This window comes from Symsagittifera roscoffensis, chromosome 3 (assembly GCF_963678635.1).
Source record: "Symsagittifera roscoffensis chromosome 3, txSymRosc1.1, whole genome shotgun sequence".
NCBI lineage: Eukaryota > Metazoa > Xenacoelomorpha > Acoela > Convolutidae > Symsagittifera > Symsagittifera roscoffensis.
Window position 1 is genome coordinate 58218942 of NC_087064.1, and position 16689 is coordinate 58235630.

The 16689-nt window shown below is 34.0% G+C and overlaps 1 protein-coding gene across 1 annotated transcript in view; it reads right to left on the reverse strand.

Annotated features, from left to right (window-relative positions):
* The window catches only part of LOC134841770 (5-hydroxytryptamine receptor 1B-like), a 43511-nt gene extending 31293 nt beyond the window's left edge, over positions 1–12218 (reverse strand). Inside the window, exon 1 of the mRNA XM_063857807.1 lies at positions 10911–12218. Coding sequence (XP_063713877.1) covers positions 10911–11298 — 388 coding nt within the window. The 5' untranslated portion in view covers positions 11299–12218. The remainder of the gene's footprint in view (positions 1–10910) is intronic.
* Positions 12219–16689: the final 4471 nt, after the last annotated feature.

Consider the following 16689-nt stretch of genomic DNA (forward strand, 5'->3'; position numbering starts at 1 on the left):
AAAGTGATGTCCAAAATGCCTGTTTTTACCATAACTGTCAAGTGTTTCTAAGTTCTAATTTTCGTCCAGGTCGTTATAGAGATTAACAAAGATTAGAGCATATGATTTCTTGGCAAATAGTTGAATATAAATTTCCTTTCAATAAAAATGTGATCCTAAAGTTTCATAAAAAATGTGATCCTAACGCTAAACTTGCATTATGACTATTGTCATAAAATATCATCTCATGAACTTTTTTAATGGTTCTTGCCAACATTTATTCTAATTGGAGCAATAAACTAGTAAAATGTAGAATAATTTTTTAATAAATAATTCGGAACTTTGTGCTTATTTCGAGTTTATAGAATCATTCGGATTTTTCACACTACTGACGTTAAAATAGTCATATATTACGATAGGCGGCAGGTTTACTGGTAAGTCTTTGCAATGCAAAAATTGGACCCAGCTGGAATCGAACCCGGATATCTGGTCAAATGAGTCAAATTTAATGGTCAATTCAGATATGAAAAACATTCGTATTATGACGAGGCTTAAATCTATAAAGAAAGTTGTCGTTAATTGGTTTTTCTCGGTTTTCATGTTATTTCTGAACTGTTCTCACCGAAAGTCTTTGACTGGTTGAAACAGTGGCCAAACCATGTGAAAAGCGGATCTGCCACCTATTGTAATATAACACTGATAACACTTGTCTTATTATTTGCAACTAAAAATGTAAAAATGAAACTTCTCAGAAAAATTCTAATTAATGAATCTGTTTCATGACTGGACACTGCAACATTTTAAAACTATTTTAAAAAATCTATAATCAAGAAAACATTAATTAACGCTTTCTTCTCAAAAAAATTTAATGACAGAAAACAAAAAGAGTTTAGTTAAAAGAAAACGGCAGGAAAAGCAATACAAAAACGCAACTTTTGAAGACCGAGGAAATTATCTGGAAATTTTTTCTCGTACTTTTTTGGTCAATAATGCTTCGACTCTTTTTTTGAAATTGCTCTCACAAATGATGCAGACAATTTATGATCTTTTCAAATGATTGAATCTTATCAACATTTTCATGCTTTCCATTTTTACAAACAACCTGCGGAAAAAAATCAAAACCGGTCTGACAAATGGAGAGTTTAAAAAATAACAGCTTAACACCATATAATATTTTGCCCCTCTTAAATCAGGGGCGGATCTAGGATATTCTCGCGGGGGGGGGGCGGATTTTTGAAAATTTTCAAAAATTTGTCGACATTTTTTTTAGGTTGACCATATTGATTCCCCGAGCTCTCCCAAAGCACTAAAAAGACTCAGTTTTGGCCAACAATTTTGCGCCGCAGGCACAATTTTGAAAAACAGGCCAAAAAAGGCGTTTTTAGGCACTTTTTGAAAATTTTTGACCAAAAATTTGCGTTTTTTCGGCGCGCGCTTCCCACTCAAAATTAGTATATATTGGCGCCCAAGGCATTTTTAGGGTCAGTTACCAAACACAGATATCTCAAAATTGTACAAGGGGGCCTTTGGGTCGGCATGGGGTCGAATCCCTGAAAGGAAGAAACGTCCGCCCCCCCCCCCCCCCCGCCCCCCTCAAAATCCGCCCCTGTCAGACAGTTTAAGTTTAAAATCAATTTGATACTACAACCCTAGTCAATAAAAACTTAAAAAGCAAGTATAGAGATCCGAGATTTGATTGTTTTTAGGCCAATTCGATCTGAAAGAGCTGTGAATTTAATGGGAAAAAAATGGAAAAAAAGCAAATTGTAAGTTCATGGGCTAAAATACGCAGTTGAGTAGGTAAAAAATCAAATGCCATATCAAATGCAGGAAAATTCACGGTTTCCTGTGTATCTTTCATTTCTGGCTTGCTTTTTACAAAAAATTACTTTAAAGAAAAAGGGGGTCATTCAAGCAGGGGCAGATCTAGGATTTTCTCGAGGGGGAGATTATTTCAAATAATTTTGTGGATCTTTTTTCCAAGTCGACCAATTTCATTTTCTGAGGTCTGCCAAATCACTATAAAGACCCTATTTTGACCAAATTTTGCAGGCAACTTTTTGAAAAACGGCCAAAAAATGCGTTTTTAAGCACTTTTTGGAAAATTTTGACCAAAAATTCGCGTTTTGTCGGTGCCCCCCCCCCCTCAAATTAAATTTAGTATATATTTTGGCGCCAAAGGAGCCTTCACAAAAATTTTAGGGTCAGTTAGTCAAAAAAAAGATCTCTCAAAATAGAACAAAGGGTCGGCAGGGGGTCGAATCCCAGAGAGAGTAGGGAAGGGAAAACGTCCGTCAATCCGCCCCTGCCCACTAAATCCGCTGGTGCATTCAAGCAAACATTTTAGCACGTTTTTTTTCCAACAGAAATAAGTTGACTTTTTTGCCGTATAATTTTTGTCGATAAAACTAGAACGATTTTTGGGTTTGAGTTGAAACTAAAATTTTTAAATAGCTTGGTATGAGGTGCCAATGTGATTTTCTACCTCATGGAGCACACGGGAGAGAAATCTAAAGAAGTAATTTTTTTGGCCAAAATTGTGCTTCAGTTACACAAAAGAAAAAATTGACAGAAGCGATCCCAGAGCCAACAGTTTTCTCCAAAGTTCAAATGGCTCTGATAGCAATTTAAATCTGAAATTTGTTTTTGAAATAAAAACTTTGATATCTCAACACTGAAAAATAAAGTAACAATTTTTTTTCTTAAATTAAAAATTAAAAATTTGCATTTCGAGGAAACAACTAAATTAGTAACTTTTTGCTGTTTTTGCAACAATGATTTATATTCACTTTTTTCAACTTTAACTGAAAACTATCAAATAATTACACAAACAATCTTATTCCAGCTAACTTTTTGTTCAACTGTTTTCAAAAGTTTCAAAAACTGTTAAAAGCTGTCAGATTTTGATTTTCACGCGCAAATTGTACATGTTCCGATGTTTTTTATCATGCTTAGGGAAACATATTTCAGTCAGATTTTGCTAAATAACTTCAAGTAGCTACGAGAAGCTAAGCACAGAATTATATAAATTAGCAAAAGCTATGTCAGAATCCTTGGTTTTTTTAAACCAAAAACAACCATGAAAAACTAAATTTCAGATCTGAAATTAGAACGGGAATAATTCAGTCTTAAAGAATCCTGTTCGTTTAAAACAAACAGGAAAAACAGGGACGTTTGTAGCCGAAATTTTTTGAAGAATTAAAAATATCGTTAGATAAGACTGTTTTTTTCATTAAGTACCTCGAGTGTTGCTAACCAATTTTTGGTCGAACTCCTGCTTTTATTTCATAAATTTATTTTCATGAATCGTGTAATAAAACTTATTGTCTTATTTATGGTGCTTGTTGTTCCGATTTTCGAAAAAGATGACAAAACAATTGTGCTCGATATTGTTTTTTCTCCAGACTAATTTCGAGTTTTTAATTAGCAGTTTTTGACAGAAGGATTTTATCAATCAAAAATTTTATTGTTTTGAGGTCAAATCAGTAGCAGATTTAGGGGGGGAGGGGCGGAGGGGGCAGAGGGGGCGGAGGGTGCGGAGGGTGCGGACGCTTTGACCCCCTGCCGACCCAGAGGGTCACTCTTTGTACTATTTTGAGATACTCATTTTTGGTGACGGACCTTAAATTTTTTCTAAGGAGGCCTTGGGCGTCAATCTATGCAAATTTAAAGGGGGGAGCGCGCGTCAAAAAACCGCGATTTTTTGTCAAAATTTTCCAATTTGGCCTTTTTTCAAAAATTTGCCTGCGGAGCAGGAAGTTTGGGTCTTTATAGTGATTTCCAAGATCTCACAAAGTCAATTTGGTCGACCTCAGAAATAGGTCGACAAAATTTTCAAAATTTTTTTGAAAGTCCGCCCCGCCCCCCCCCCCCCCCCCCCTCGAGAATTTCCTAGATCCGCGCGTGGCTCAAATATATTTCACGTTCGTTCAATTTTCATTAAATTAAGGGCTTTTAACAGATTGGCAATTGGACCAACTTAGGACAATCAATGCGCGATATACTTCGTGCTATTAATGCGTAATTTTTTTCATCAATTGTTTTAAAAAGAAAAATGCTCCATAGATCCTGAAAGGAAGTCTGAACATTCAGGGCGACGCCTTGATACGAGCAGTTTTGTTCTTGGGGCGCTTTAAAACGAGCAATTGATTATTAAATGTCGCCTGCAAAGGGTTCGTGCTGGTAATTACTTACGCTTCTTTTTGATTTTATAATAATTTTTACTACAACTGTTAACTTGTTAACTAATCAAAGTGACCGCATTAGCTTTCATATTTCGAAAATCTTTTAAATGACAAAATATTTGGAGTCAAAAAAATCACCCAGCATTGAAACTATTTCAATTTCGAGTAACTTCAATGTTCATCGATTTTTTAAATCAGATTCTTGTATAAGTCACAGACATGATTCTAATTGAAATAGTTCGAAAGAGGCCGAATTGGTTTCGAAATATGACCGAATTGCCTCTTGACGTTCGAATTAAGAAGAGCTCAGAAACTGTGGCTCCAAGGGCTTTTATTTATGACATTCATCTTAGACAGACCCGCATAATCTTAAAATCTTCTGAGTGCTCATTTGGCGCAAATTTACATACTAGAGACGGGGAAAGCGCGTCTGAGAATTAAAAATCACATCCCATTAAAAACATTCGAAAATATCCTTTCAAAGATGATAAAAATTTGAACGTAAATTTTAAAAAATAAAAGCCTTAATGATGGTTTGATAAAGAAATTGAGAGCTTCGAGCTTCGAATAGAAATATAAAATCTTTCAAGTTGGTCCAAAAATTATCCCTCTAACCAGTGGTGTGCGCAGAAAATTTTCTGGGGGGGGCGGCTTTTTGAAGAAAAAAATTAAACATTTTACGGATGCGGACGTTTTTTTGTTTTTTTTTAAGTTGACCAATTTGATTTTCCGAGCATTCTGAAAATACTATAAGGACCCAATTTTGTGAAAAAAAACAAGCGCCAAAAAAGACGGTTTTAGACACTTTTTGGAAAATTTTGCCAACCAGAAATGAGGGGGGGGGGGGTTGGTCCTTCCCCCCTCGGCACGCTACTGCCTCTAACCCTCTCAAAGCTGTCTTTCAGCAATTAATCTCCGCTAAATATTTCAATTGTTTGCATCAAATGAGCGATACTGGAAAACAATGCTTTTGGAACTAAAAAAAAGTATTTTAAGAAAAACATTTTCTTCAAATTAAGCAATAAAAAAGTCAAAGTTGATAGTTTTATGATCAAAGCATGCAGTTTCGAGTCATTATTTTTCTCTGATTTTTAAAGTGAATACATCAGGTGTTTTTATAGATATCCGAGCCAAAAATAAAACTGGAAGTCTTATTAATGTCAATTTTAAATTGCTTATTCAGTGTGCCTTTTCTTGCACTGATGGAGCCAACCTGAGTATAGAAAAAGGGTCAAAGTTCAAAATAGTTTACAAAAAGGGTCAAAATTTTAAATTGGTGGTAAATTTGAAATGTTAAACCAAACTCAGTGGCTAAGATGACTTTAAGAGTGGTCGCCAAATATTAGGATTCAGTGATGATTCAGTCTTTGTTGTCTTTGGTTGCCTTTTTGTTCAGAAGTTTATTGAAATTGCAACAATTGGCTCCGATGCAAACAATTTGATATGACATCACCTAACCGCACTTTCGTGTTTTACACTAAGAGGGTTATACCAAGCAGACGATAGATCGTACTGACGATGGTTTGATACATTTTTTATGCTTAATCTCAGCATGTGGTAGATTCTGTTTACTAATTATAAACCATAAACAGAGTGACCAAATGTTGAATTCCTGGTCTTAATACAACGGGAGCAAAAAAGAAGCACAAGAATGGCTTTTTGAGTGCTATTTTTAGAAAGCATAATTTAAAATTGGTTATTGTAAGTCCTCAGAATTCCGATCGGGATACCACTAAGGAAATCGACCGGGCCACCACCCACAGTTTTCTCCTAAAGTTGGTAAGAACTTACGATACCAGCGTCTGAAAAAAAAACAATCCTTTATCACTAATTTGTAGTTAGAGTTGAGCTGAAAAGTGCAGTTTCGGACTTCATAAAAAATCGATCACAAAAAAATTTTAAACTCGGTCTTGGTCAAAAAATCTTGTTTTCACTAAGATTTGCTGAATCGGCCTGTTGGTTAGTAGAACTCTGTCGAACAGAAATTAGTATCTTCCGACTTATAAATTTTATTGTGGTTTCTGCTAATCGCAGAGGATCTGTGAAAGAGTATCCAGCCTGTCTACGCATAATCCGTTTCTTTTATTGCTCCACATTCCAGACTGAGTTATTTTTTTAAGTGAAGCTATTTTTTGCGAATCAAGGTTGTTTTTTTTGCGTCTCATGTGGTACCACTATTGCAGCCGACATCAGTCAGGCTGCGATAGGCCAGGAGCTAGATTTCAAAAGAGAGCATGCCCTCTCGCACTATCATTGACACGGCAAGGAATCGTTTACACCTCACAAACACAAAAACTAATAAAAAAAGGGAAGAGTAATTTGATTCAGCTGCGCTTCGTTAATTCGTAAATTCAGGTATCACAGAAAATGTCGCCAGATGCGAGATCGAGGAACTCAATTATAAAATTTTTTTAATTGAAGTTTTTTCTATTGAAAATGTAAAGGAAGAGGGGTCTGGATGTCATAAAAATGAACTTTTGCTTTGAGAATTTTGTTCACCTTGAAACGACTTTTTGGGTCACAAGTAAAAAAAAATGAATCAAAAAGTTTTAGATGTAGGGCACGGCACAACAACAGTTCCCCTCGTAGATCTGAACTCTTCTTATATTTGTCATTTACTTTAAATATAAAAGCTTTTATGAATTTCTGAAGAAAAAAAGATTAATTTTTCCGATTGGTAAAAACATTGCTAGACAAGATTTTAAAAACTCGTCAAAAATGCTCATCGGAAGAGACAATTAATGGGTCTACCAACAGCTGCCTCGGACTAGCACATGAATGGTAGAAATTATCAGGGTAAAATCATGATATTAGAAAAAAAACCCAAGTTTTTAAAACTTTTCGTATGCAAACATATAATGCGTTTAAGCAGCGGTAAACACGGCACTGGCAATGAATTTACGAATCCAAATTTCATCGGTAGAAAGCTTGTTATGTTTTCAATTTTTTCTAAGTTTTAAAAAGCAATTGTCCAATAATTTCAAATAAAAGTCACAAAGGTTGTGATATCTCCAGAACTAAAACGCCCTATAACGTCAGTTTTCGAAAGAACTTGCAACCCACAGTTATGAACCCTGTAGCATAAACAAATGGTTTTCCAATTCTCTGTTGTTTTAAATTAAAAAAACTAAAGCTGCCAGCGCGTCGTTATTTAACAGATAACTAGTTTTGAACTACTGATAAAAACTATTATTTTTGATAAAAAATAATATTTTTTTAATTTTTCTTCAAGTAAGCTTGAAGAAACTCGATTGTTATAATTAAAAAAAATCAGATTTCCGGTAGACTACTGATTGCCCTCCTAAACATGTTTTCCTTATTGTTTATTTTCACTAGGTTTAGTTTATTATAAGCTGGTTGACGGAATGGGTTTTCAAAACAAAATGATTCACTCATGAAATTTTCAGTGCTGAGATTCTTTAACGACCGCAGTAAAACTTTTAGAAACTTGTACACATTAAGTTCATCCACTGTTAGCAGTTAGTTTTCACGAAAAAATCTTCTGAATGGTCACTACGCGTTCTAAACTTTACCACTTTTATCATACTTTGCTGAAGCCTAAAAATTGGCAGCAATCAAAAAAACCATAAGAGTTGTACACAAAGTAATTTGATTATCGTTTCGAGGATAAGGCAATTACAAACTAAAATTGATGCCGAGATGCGTAAAATAAGTGCTCTCAAATAATGCGTGTTTGTTTTGCTAATAGCATTTTCTCAGTATTTTAATGGGAAACAACGTTGTTTCTCAAATACTGCATGTGGAACACAAGATTTTGCATCAACAAGTTTCCCTAGATACCTTCAAACTGTTTCAAATTTTATGTCATAGATGTTTAGCTGGAAGACCACTGAACTGGAGGTCTTTACATTCATTTGTACTGTTTTATCCTCATTTAGAATCGATTTACTGACGTTAAGCTAATTAGTCATATAATTGGTTGTCTCTTTGCATTGAAATTAATAATTCGTATAAAAAATTTTTTGTCTATTTTCACACATGAAGCTCGTCATTCAAATAAATCAGAAACAGCAAAAACCCTAAAATAGATCCTTGAAGAACACCACATATTACTGTAAACCTGTTAAATAAAATTTTATTTTTTTCTCTACATTGCCTACTATCCCGTAAATACAAATAAAATTAATTGTGGGTATCTTCTATAATGTTGTATGATTCCATTTTCTGTTATAAAAGTGGGCGTTCTTTTGTATCAAATGAGTCATCAAATAAAAAAATGATGATTTTTTGCCCGCAATATTGGTCCGTAAAAATTCTCAAAAACTCAAGGTCTAATTTTAGTTATTTGGATAACTTTTGCTATTTTTAGTCTATTGGGAGAAATCTTTGCAGGAAGGAAATTATAAGGAGCGAAGCTAAGTAGGAAAAAACAGCAGAAACGATAGTTTGACTTATGTTAACAAAATGTTATCTCTGATAACGTTTTCGTCCGATGATGATTTTTTGTCGAACTATTCGAATTTTGTTTGATTTTTGAAAAACTTAAAGAAAACAAAAAAAAAACTGATTTCCCAGATTAGTTCAAAATTGCTGATGATAGTCAGCTCATGTTCATTTTAGGGTCGGTTTCAATTGCGGAGAAAAACTACCACATTTTTTAGCAACATCAAACATTGACGGAGTATGCATCAGTATAGTATATTTTTTCAAACTTGAATTAATCAGTAGTTCAAAAGTTGGTGTTAAATCTCTTAAACATGCAGAGAACTTTCAAGGATAGTTTTTTCTTTTTATTTATTTTTTCCGACTTAATTCTCAGTGGTTTGAATTTGTTCAGTAAAAACAAGTTTGTTCGGTTGATGTCCCTTTAGATGATAGGTTTTTTTTCTTGTTTTTGAAATTAAATATAATCTATATCCGTAATCTATAACAATTTTTATTAGAATCTGCAGAAAAACTTTTTAATGATGCGGAATGGTCGGTATTGCGACAAAGTTTGAACTCATTTTTTAAGTTGTAGTTGCAGATTACTATGATACATGGCGAATTTATGTTAAATTTTAACAATTTGTTGGTCATGGAAAGATTTGCAGTATTGCAATTCATTGTAGACCATTTGATATTGAATAGAAAAATTTTGCATTCTAAAACTGGTGTTCAATTTTAGTTAAATTTAGCACCTTGATTTGATTCATGCTGGTATTCTTCCTTTCGGTAACTTGTTATCTCCTAATATCTAATTCATAATCTTTTGAAAAAAAAAAACAAAGTTCACGTGGTTTTTAGCTAGTTGATTAGTTTTTGAAAAATCGATTTGGAGATCACCCCCAATTTCAAATAATACTGAAGCCAAATAGTTATCAACCAAAAACTATCTGGTTTTTCGATAAGACAAGTTTGTTTTCTGTTGCAGGATTTTATATCTCGGCTATTTCAAACTGGAAGAATTTGTTTTTTAAATGTCGCTACAGCACATTCTTTGATGTGTTCGTTATTGATTTCAAAGTTTCAAAAAACAGCTCGTATTTGTATCATAACTGTACTTTCACTGGTTTTTCGGTGGTATAATACACATTTTTTAAAACCGTCAAATAGACAGCCTTCACAATAATGCTTGTTTGATAACCACATTTGGACACTAGCGCTTACAATTCATTAAATTGACCTTTTTTTAAGAGATCAAATTTTGTAACTTGTCGACAAAAACTAATATTTTTGGGTTTTTGTTTTTCCTCGACCCAGTGAAAGATGGTCAATTGATCTAAATTGCAGGGTGATAGTTGCTCCAATTTTATTGGCAGGGTCAGTGATTTCTTTCCGCGATGCTGGTCATAAAATTTTTCATCTGATGTTTCAGATTTGCAAACATAGTTGTGGTTAAATTGTTGATCGATGCATTGATTATTGTTAGCATTAACTGCACTAGAAAGTTATTTGCTGAAGTTATTTGCAGAATTGGAAAACTGTCTCTAGCTTTGAAATGGGTTTCTGATTGAGTGTTTAAATGAGTGTCCAGATTTGAGATGTTGTTGTTTGATTTGTCATCAGTAACCTCATTTACAGATATGTAATAAAAAATCACAACAGTTTGTCTTGCTGCAGTGATAAAAAGTTTGCAGTTATATGTTTGCAGGTCAAAGTTTTGCAGATATGTGTTCCACAGCAGTCGAAAAAAATTTACAAAAAAAAATTTTTTAAAGCAAACCTTTAACTTATCGAAAAAAAAATTGTATTGTTTTTTTTTCGACAGTTTTGTACATGTATTGGATAAGGCCTACACTGAGCTCAAAATATTGGAGTTTGAAGTTTTGCATCGAAACTTAGTCTTCGATATGCTATTCGAGTCGGATAGCTCCCGGATACTGCACAAAAACTAACCCTTCTTGATTTTAGTTTACGAAACTCATTTTTGGCTGGCGTGATCGAAAATTTTTATAAAGAAAACTGACGGCAATGATTTCCAATATGCAATTTTCTAATATGCGTGCCTGTGTAAATGCAATTTTCAGACATTGTTTTTGGCACATTTTTTCAAAAACTTTTCTCCGCGGAGAGGTTTTAAAGCTAAGTTTGTTTTTTAGTGCTTATGGAGAGCTCAAAAAGCCAACTTAGTCCATGAAACCACAAAACTCTTTTTTCTGGATAACCACCTCCTTTAAACTATAAATATTCCGCTGCTGATTTCCATTGTAAGGCAAAACGTGGAAGGAAAAGACACAACTGAGTTCGAGTTTTCGCTTCCACGTCGGGAATGATTAAAACAATTTTTTTTTGGTTTGTACGTACCAATAACAAGCATGAAGACTTTGACAGGCATCACGAAAGCTCCGACCATCAAGTCACTAATTGACAACGATGCCACCAAATACATGCTCATGTTATGCAGAGAACACCTTCTGTAAATTGTGAACAGAACCAACACATTGCCTAATAAGGTAAGAAACACAACAACGCCATAAACGGAAACTTCAATTGTAGTCTCGACAACTTCTAAAGTTTCAGTAATCAGCAACGGAGATGAAGATGATGATAATAACGATGGTGACGGTGGTGAAGAATTGAGAGATAACTCAGTGTAACTGCCTACAATTGAAATTTTGTCATGTTTTTCACCCTCTTCAACGGACAAAAAAGTCTCGCCCTCGAGCTGATTTTGCGTTAGAGCGATCGACATTTTTCACGGTCTGATGAAAAGGCTTTTAATCATGACCAGGGAGTGTGAAATAGTTATTGAGTTTTTTTGGTATAATTTGGATAGGCTGAATTTGACGGGTAGTTGCTCTAATTGTTCGGGGGTAAGAAGGGCGTAAAGTAACTTTGATAGCGCTGCAGATAGCTGTTAAATATAAAATCAGGGGCTCTATTACAAAGTAAAAGGATCCTTTTATTTCAAACTCAGAAAATGGCCAGTTTATACTTCAAACTTGGGTTGAGTTCTATACTTGCTACCCATTTCGAAATATCTCATTAATGATTTTGTGACTGGCCATTTTTACCCGCTAATATAAAATGTTGCGCCGTTTTCGCAGGTAAATTAAAACGGTTACAAAGGAACGATTTGGTTCATTTATGGTCCCTTAATCTCATCTCAGATAACAAGCGTAATCTTTTAAAGCTTCACCACTCGTTAAATTTAATCAAATTGGTAACAAGATCTACTTTTTAGGTTTTAGGTCGAAAACGAAAAGTATACATGGATGAAAGAGTACGCAGCCAAAATGTTCCAGATCAATTTCAATATAATATTAGAAAAAAAGTTGCTATTTTTTCGTTAAGCTTCTAATTCATTTGACCAAAAGTGTATTGAAAATGAAAGTATCCGTGTAAAAATTGATGAAATGATATCATACCAAGAAAATAAACGGCAAGTAAGAATCGTTTTCGAGCAGTTGGTGTATTTCGGGTAATTGCGGCTAATGAATGTTGACGCTATTGCAAAAGCTTTTGGACTTGATTTTTATTTGTTTCTGTTTCAAAAAGGGCAACAAAATGGGAAGAAAAAATTGGCAGTTATTCCGATTCAAAGGCAATAAAAATGAAATTACTCTTATATTGAATTACTGAGGAAAATATGTCAATAAGCAAGACCGCTTTTTCAAATATTTCAGCGAATGAAATAAAAGCAGCAAAAAAACTAAGAAAGGCTACAAAATTAAATAAGAAAAAAAAACTTTTTTTTGGTTCGGATATAAGAGAAAAATATGCGGAATTTATGATGGAAAAAATGAAAGTGTGATTATCCAATGGAACTATCCTTATGTTTAGTTAAGTCATCTAATAACCATGTCGGGTCTAACCATTTATCACTTAAATCGATTCCGTTGTAGATTATACTGACAAACGACGGGAGAAACTACCTGGCTTAAAAAATAACAACACCGCATTAACTAACAGCCAGTTTTGTATGAAATAAACACCAATACTGGTTCAAATAATTAAAGCTAGCGAGCGATTTATAAAAATTCGCTTGCCGGCTCAATTAGACGTCACTGACTTTTTTCATTAAAAAAATGAACGGCTGAAGTACACATAGGAAGCGTATATTTTTCAAATTGTATGTTTTGCTTTAAAGTGTTTTACTTTTGCTTATGTTTCGTGACACTTGAACCGGTAAGTTGCCGGAACGCATGAGAACTATAACTTCATTTCAGATTGTATGTACTAATTCAACAAATAGGGATGCAGATGTGGCTTGGATTTGATGGCAGGGAGGGTCTGGTTGCGATAAGATAATCGGAGGATAAAGTACTACTGTAGAATTAATGAAGTAAGGTAATCGGTTGCTTCCAAAGATTGGAGAGAAATACGAGAAAATACTGAAGCTACTGATAAGAACTCCTATAGGAGCTGAAAACTGTTAATTAACTGAACAGTCTATAGATTTCACGGGACTATGAAAAAAAAGGAAAATGAGGAAAATGTCAAAAATGGCAACAAAAAGAAAGAAAAAGAGCACAAATCAATCAAATCATGTAGAAGCGTTGAATATTTCGACTGCTTTTTCTCTATAACTTTCAAGAAATTTGTTTAGAAAAAAAAAGATTATAAAAAATTTATTTTAAAAACTAATCAGATTTTGTTTGAAAATCCCACAGTTCCTCTATCACCACGCATTGTCCATAGACTATTGTTCAACTTGATGTATTGATGTTGAATCTAGTAGCCTATTAAATGGACCAAATAGCTCGCTTCAAATGAAAATGAAATAAGTTCTGTGTCGGCAACTCGTTATTTAAACGAGACATATTGTCTGTTAATAATCCCAAAATAGCCAAATTGGCAACTTTCAAACCCTCAGTACTAAAAAAACCTACCAAGATGAAAAACCATTTATTATTTGCGCTAAGCATAGCAAAATTTGTTGGATGATAACAAAAACTACCATGATGCGGCAGCTGGTCGAAAGCGACAATTGGGCGAGAGCGATGATTCTGACTCCTTCAAAAAAGCAACAAATCGTACCAACGAAAGTTAGTAAGATTTAACTGGCATGCCGCAATCGGGCTGATACGTGTTGCGTGCTTGCCAGAACCGAGACACGAACTGTTTACGAAAATGCTTGGCGGCTATCAGACCAAAACATCGACGCGCGCGTAGCGCACACACCACCAGGCCACTAGGCGATTATGTCAACAGTTTTCGCTTTTTCTCGATACTACCAGTTGTCGTTATCAATCACTCATCGTATTCGACGATTTGTCGCTTCGACGAAAACAGCACCGAGCAAAATTCATTCCGTCAGTTTCTTCAAAAATCGGAACAAAAAGATCAGTCAAATTAAGGGAAAAAAATAATACAATCAGCTTAATTTTTTGAAAAAGCATTCAACTGATTTAGTATGACACACCATTCTATTTAATCTGAGGTGAAACTGTGATGTATAGAAAAATACACACCATAATCCAAATTGCCTCAACGCCTCCAGCGGTCGACACAAAAAATCTGCATCAATTAAAATTTTTGAACTCTACTTTTCGGGTCTGCTCATATCCATTTAACCATTATCCGTTTGATTTATTGGTGCCACGACATTCAATTAAAAAAATTCAAAAACAAATTAAAATCTGTTTATAATTTGTTTCATGTCCTGTACTTATTATTTGGTCTTCATAGTTTTATGAAAACACTTATTTATCATGTTCCCATTTATTACCACCTAAGCCAATTAAAATGTATAATTGCTTTTGTAGAAAAAACAATTGAAAGCTTCTAAGTTCTTTAATTGAAATAGTTAGTTAGGGTTTTAGAAAATTCGAAGCGTCTTTCATTTTTTGCAGTATATCTAAACTGAGAAAAGGCGAATCGTTTTTTTTTTTCATTTTCGCTCACATTTTTAGACGCAAAACTTACAATTTTTTCAAAAAGGTTTTAAAACATTTTGAGCAGATTTTTTTGCAATATTTTTCTCACGACTGATAAAGGCTTCTTTTCACTTCAAGATACAAACTATTGTAGAAATGCTGCGGAATATTGAACCTAAGAATTCATGAAGTTTAATTATGATAATAACAATGATTTTCCGAATCTCGTACTATTACATTAGTTAAAACTAATACCAACTTTCACTGCTAATTAAGTATTTTTCTGACTTTCGTAGAAAAAAGTTGAATTAGTTGTTCTATTTGTGAATTCTTTTTCTTAGATAAGTTTCAGGTTTTCAAATAGTCGTTTTTGCGCAAGAATTTCAGATCATCATCTGAAAACTATTAATGTTTCAGGCTGAAACTTTGACCAATTTATTAATGTTCTTGTGTTAACGAATAAATTATGGTTGTTTATTTTGCAAAGTTCTCAGCCGTTATTTTCCGAAAAAAAAACAAGAACCGAGAAACTCATCAGCACAAAATAAACAAGACTGCTTTAGGGCAAAACTTAGAACAATTCAGCTGCCTTGTATTGTCTTTAAAATAGTTTTTGCTTTAAGAAATGGCCCCAGAAAGGTAGTTGTGTTACTCAGTGTATTGGTAAAACTGAGTTACTTAGGACGTCAAAATGAGCTACATGCATTTTTTAATACTATATTTCCCACGCTGTTTTAACCAGAGCTCACACTATGCACAAAAGCTATTTAAAAAACTAAAAACTAGTAAAAATGGCCACGAAACAATTTGTTTTTCCAAATTTTTCATTGGTTTTAAATTTAAACACTTCAAGGAATTTTGTGACACATTTGAATTTTCTGTTAGGTCACTTCTTTTCTTTGGTACTAAAGTGACTATAATTTTTGATAAAAACATACTTTGCTTGGTTAGCACTCAAAGTGTTCAACGTGCATGATTATCTTGAATAAACATTATCGACATAGGTTGACAAAATGTCGCTCAAAACAACAAAAACAAAAAACGGTGCTTCGTGAATTTTTGAAAGCTTTTCTAGAGCTCTGTTGAATTCAAAACTGCTTGAAATTAAAATTTCGATCTTCTTTTTAAAAAATGTAATTCTTCCATTGGAAGCCAAATGGTGTATTTTGAAGTGTTTGTGCGTACGGCTAGGCACAATAAGATTCAAATTCTAGTAAAATGCTTTCTCACCTATTGGACCAGATAAGTTTCAAAGTTTCAAGTCTATAGAGATTATATTTTCAAAAAGCTGCAGAAATTTCCGATTTAGGTACCGAACCAAGGTTTGAGCCAAGGTAATTTTATTTAAAAGGTTCAAAACCAAGTAAACTTAATTTGAATTACAAATGGCGCGCCCGTGAATGTAATGAGCAAGTTCCAATAACGGTCTCTTAAAATGCTATCTTTCTCCTAAAGTTCAGTCATCATCATGAAATCGTTTCTCCAGAGGTTTCAATTATTAATGAAAAATCAAGAAAAAATCGATTCTGCTGGACTTGGTTTTATTCCAATCCAGAAGACAAATTAATAATAAAATAGTTACTAAGACTCTTTTCCCCATCCATCGAGTGCTGATTTAATATCTTTCCTCGCTCTTTCGAAGCAGTTTCCATTAGCTGAAGGTCGAAGGACCAATGTTAAATTAAACAGAAGTGGTTTTAAAGTTAGATAAAAAAGATAGACTCAACATGAAATTTCCGCGATGACGTATCAAATGGCAGGGATATTGATTTTACCATTTTTAACTAATGGTGGGGAAATCTAGCACCCAAATCAATCAATGTTTGCGCGTTGCGGAGACAAATTACCGGACGCATCCTTACGCATCAATCATTGCATTTGCTTTAATATTATGGATCTCTTTATCTCTACTCCGCTCCCCCTTGCTACCTAACGAAGTTGCCACCCCTAGAAAGACGAAATTCAACTGTTAAGCATATTTGATTTTTCCACCCGCAACAGGGGGGGGGGGGGGGTAACTAATTCAAGAGATCCAATAATATTAAATAGGAAATTGTGAGCTATTAATAAAAATTAGGTTATACAGATCTCCATTCTGTCAAAAACTGTTGTTAGGTGATGGTTGAACTGATCAATACAAACTTGAATGCTTGTTTTACAACTCATTTTCAAAATGTTAGTTCTAAAGTAATCAATTTAGCGAAACGAATGACACTGAATTTGAATGTTTTTGTCCCGATTATTGTGCAATTTATGCACTCAAA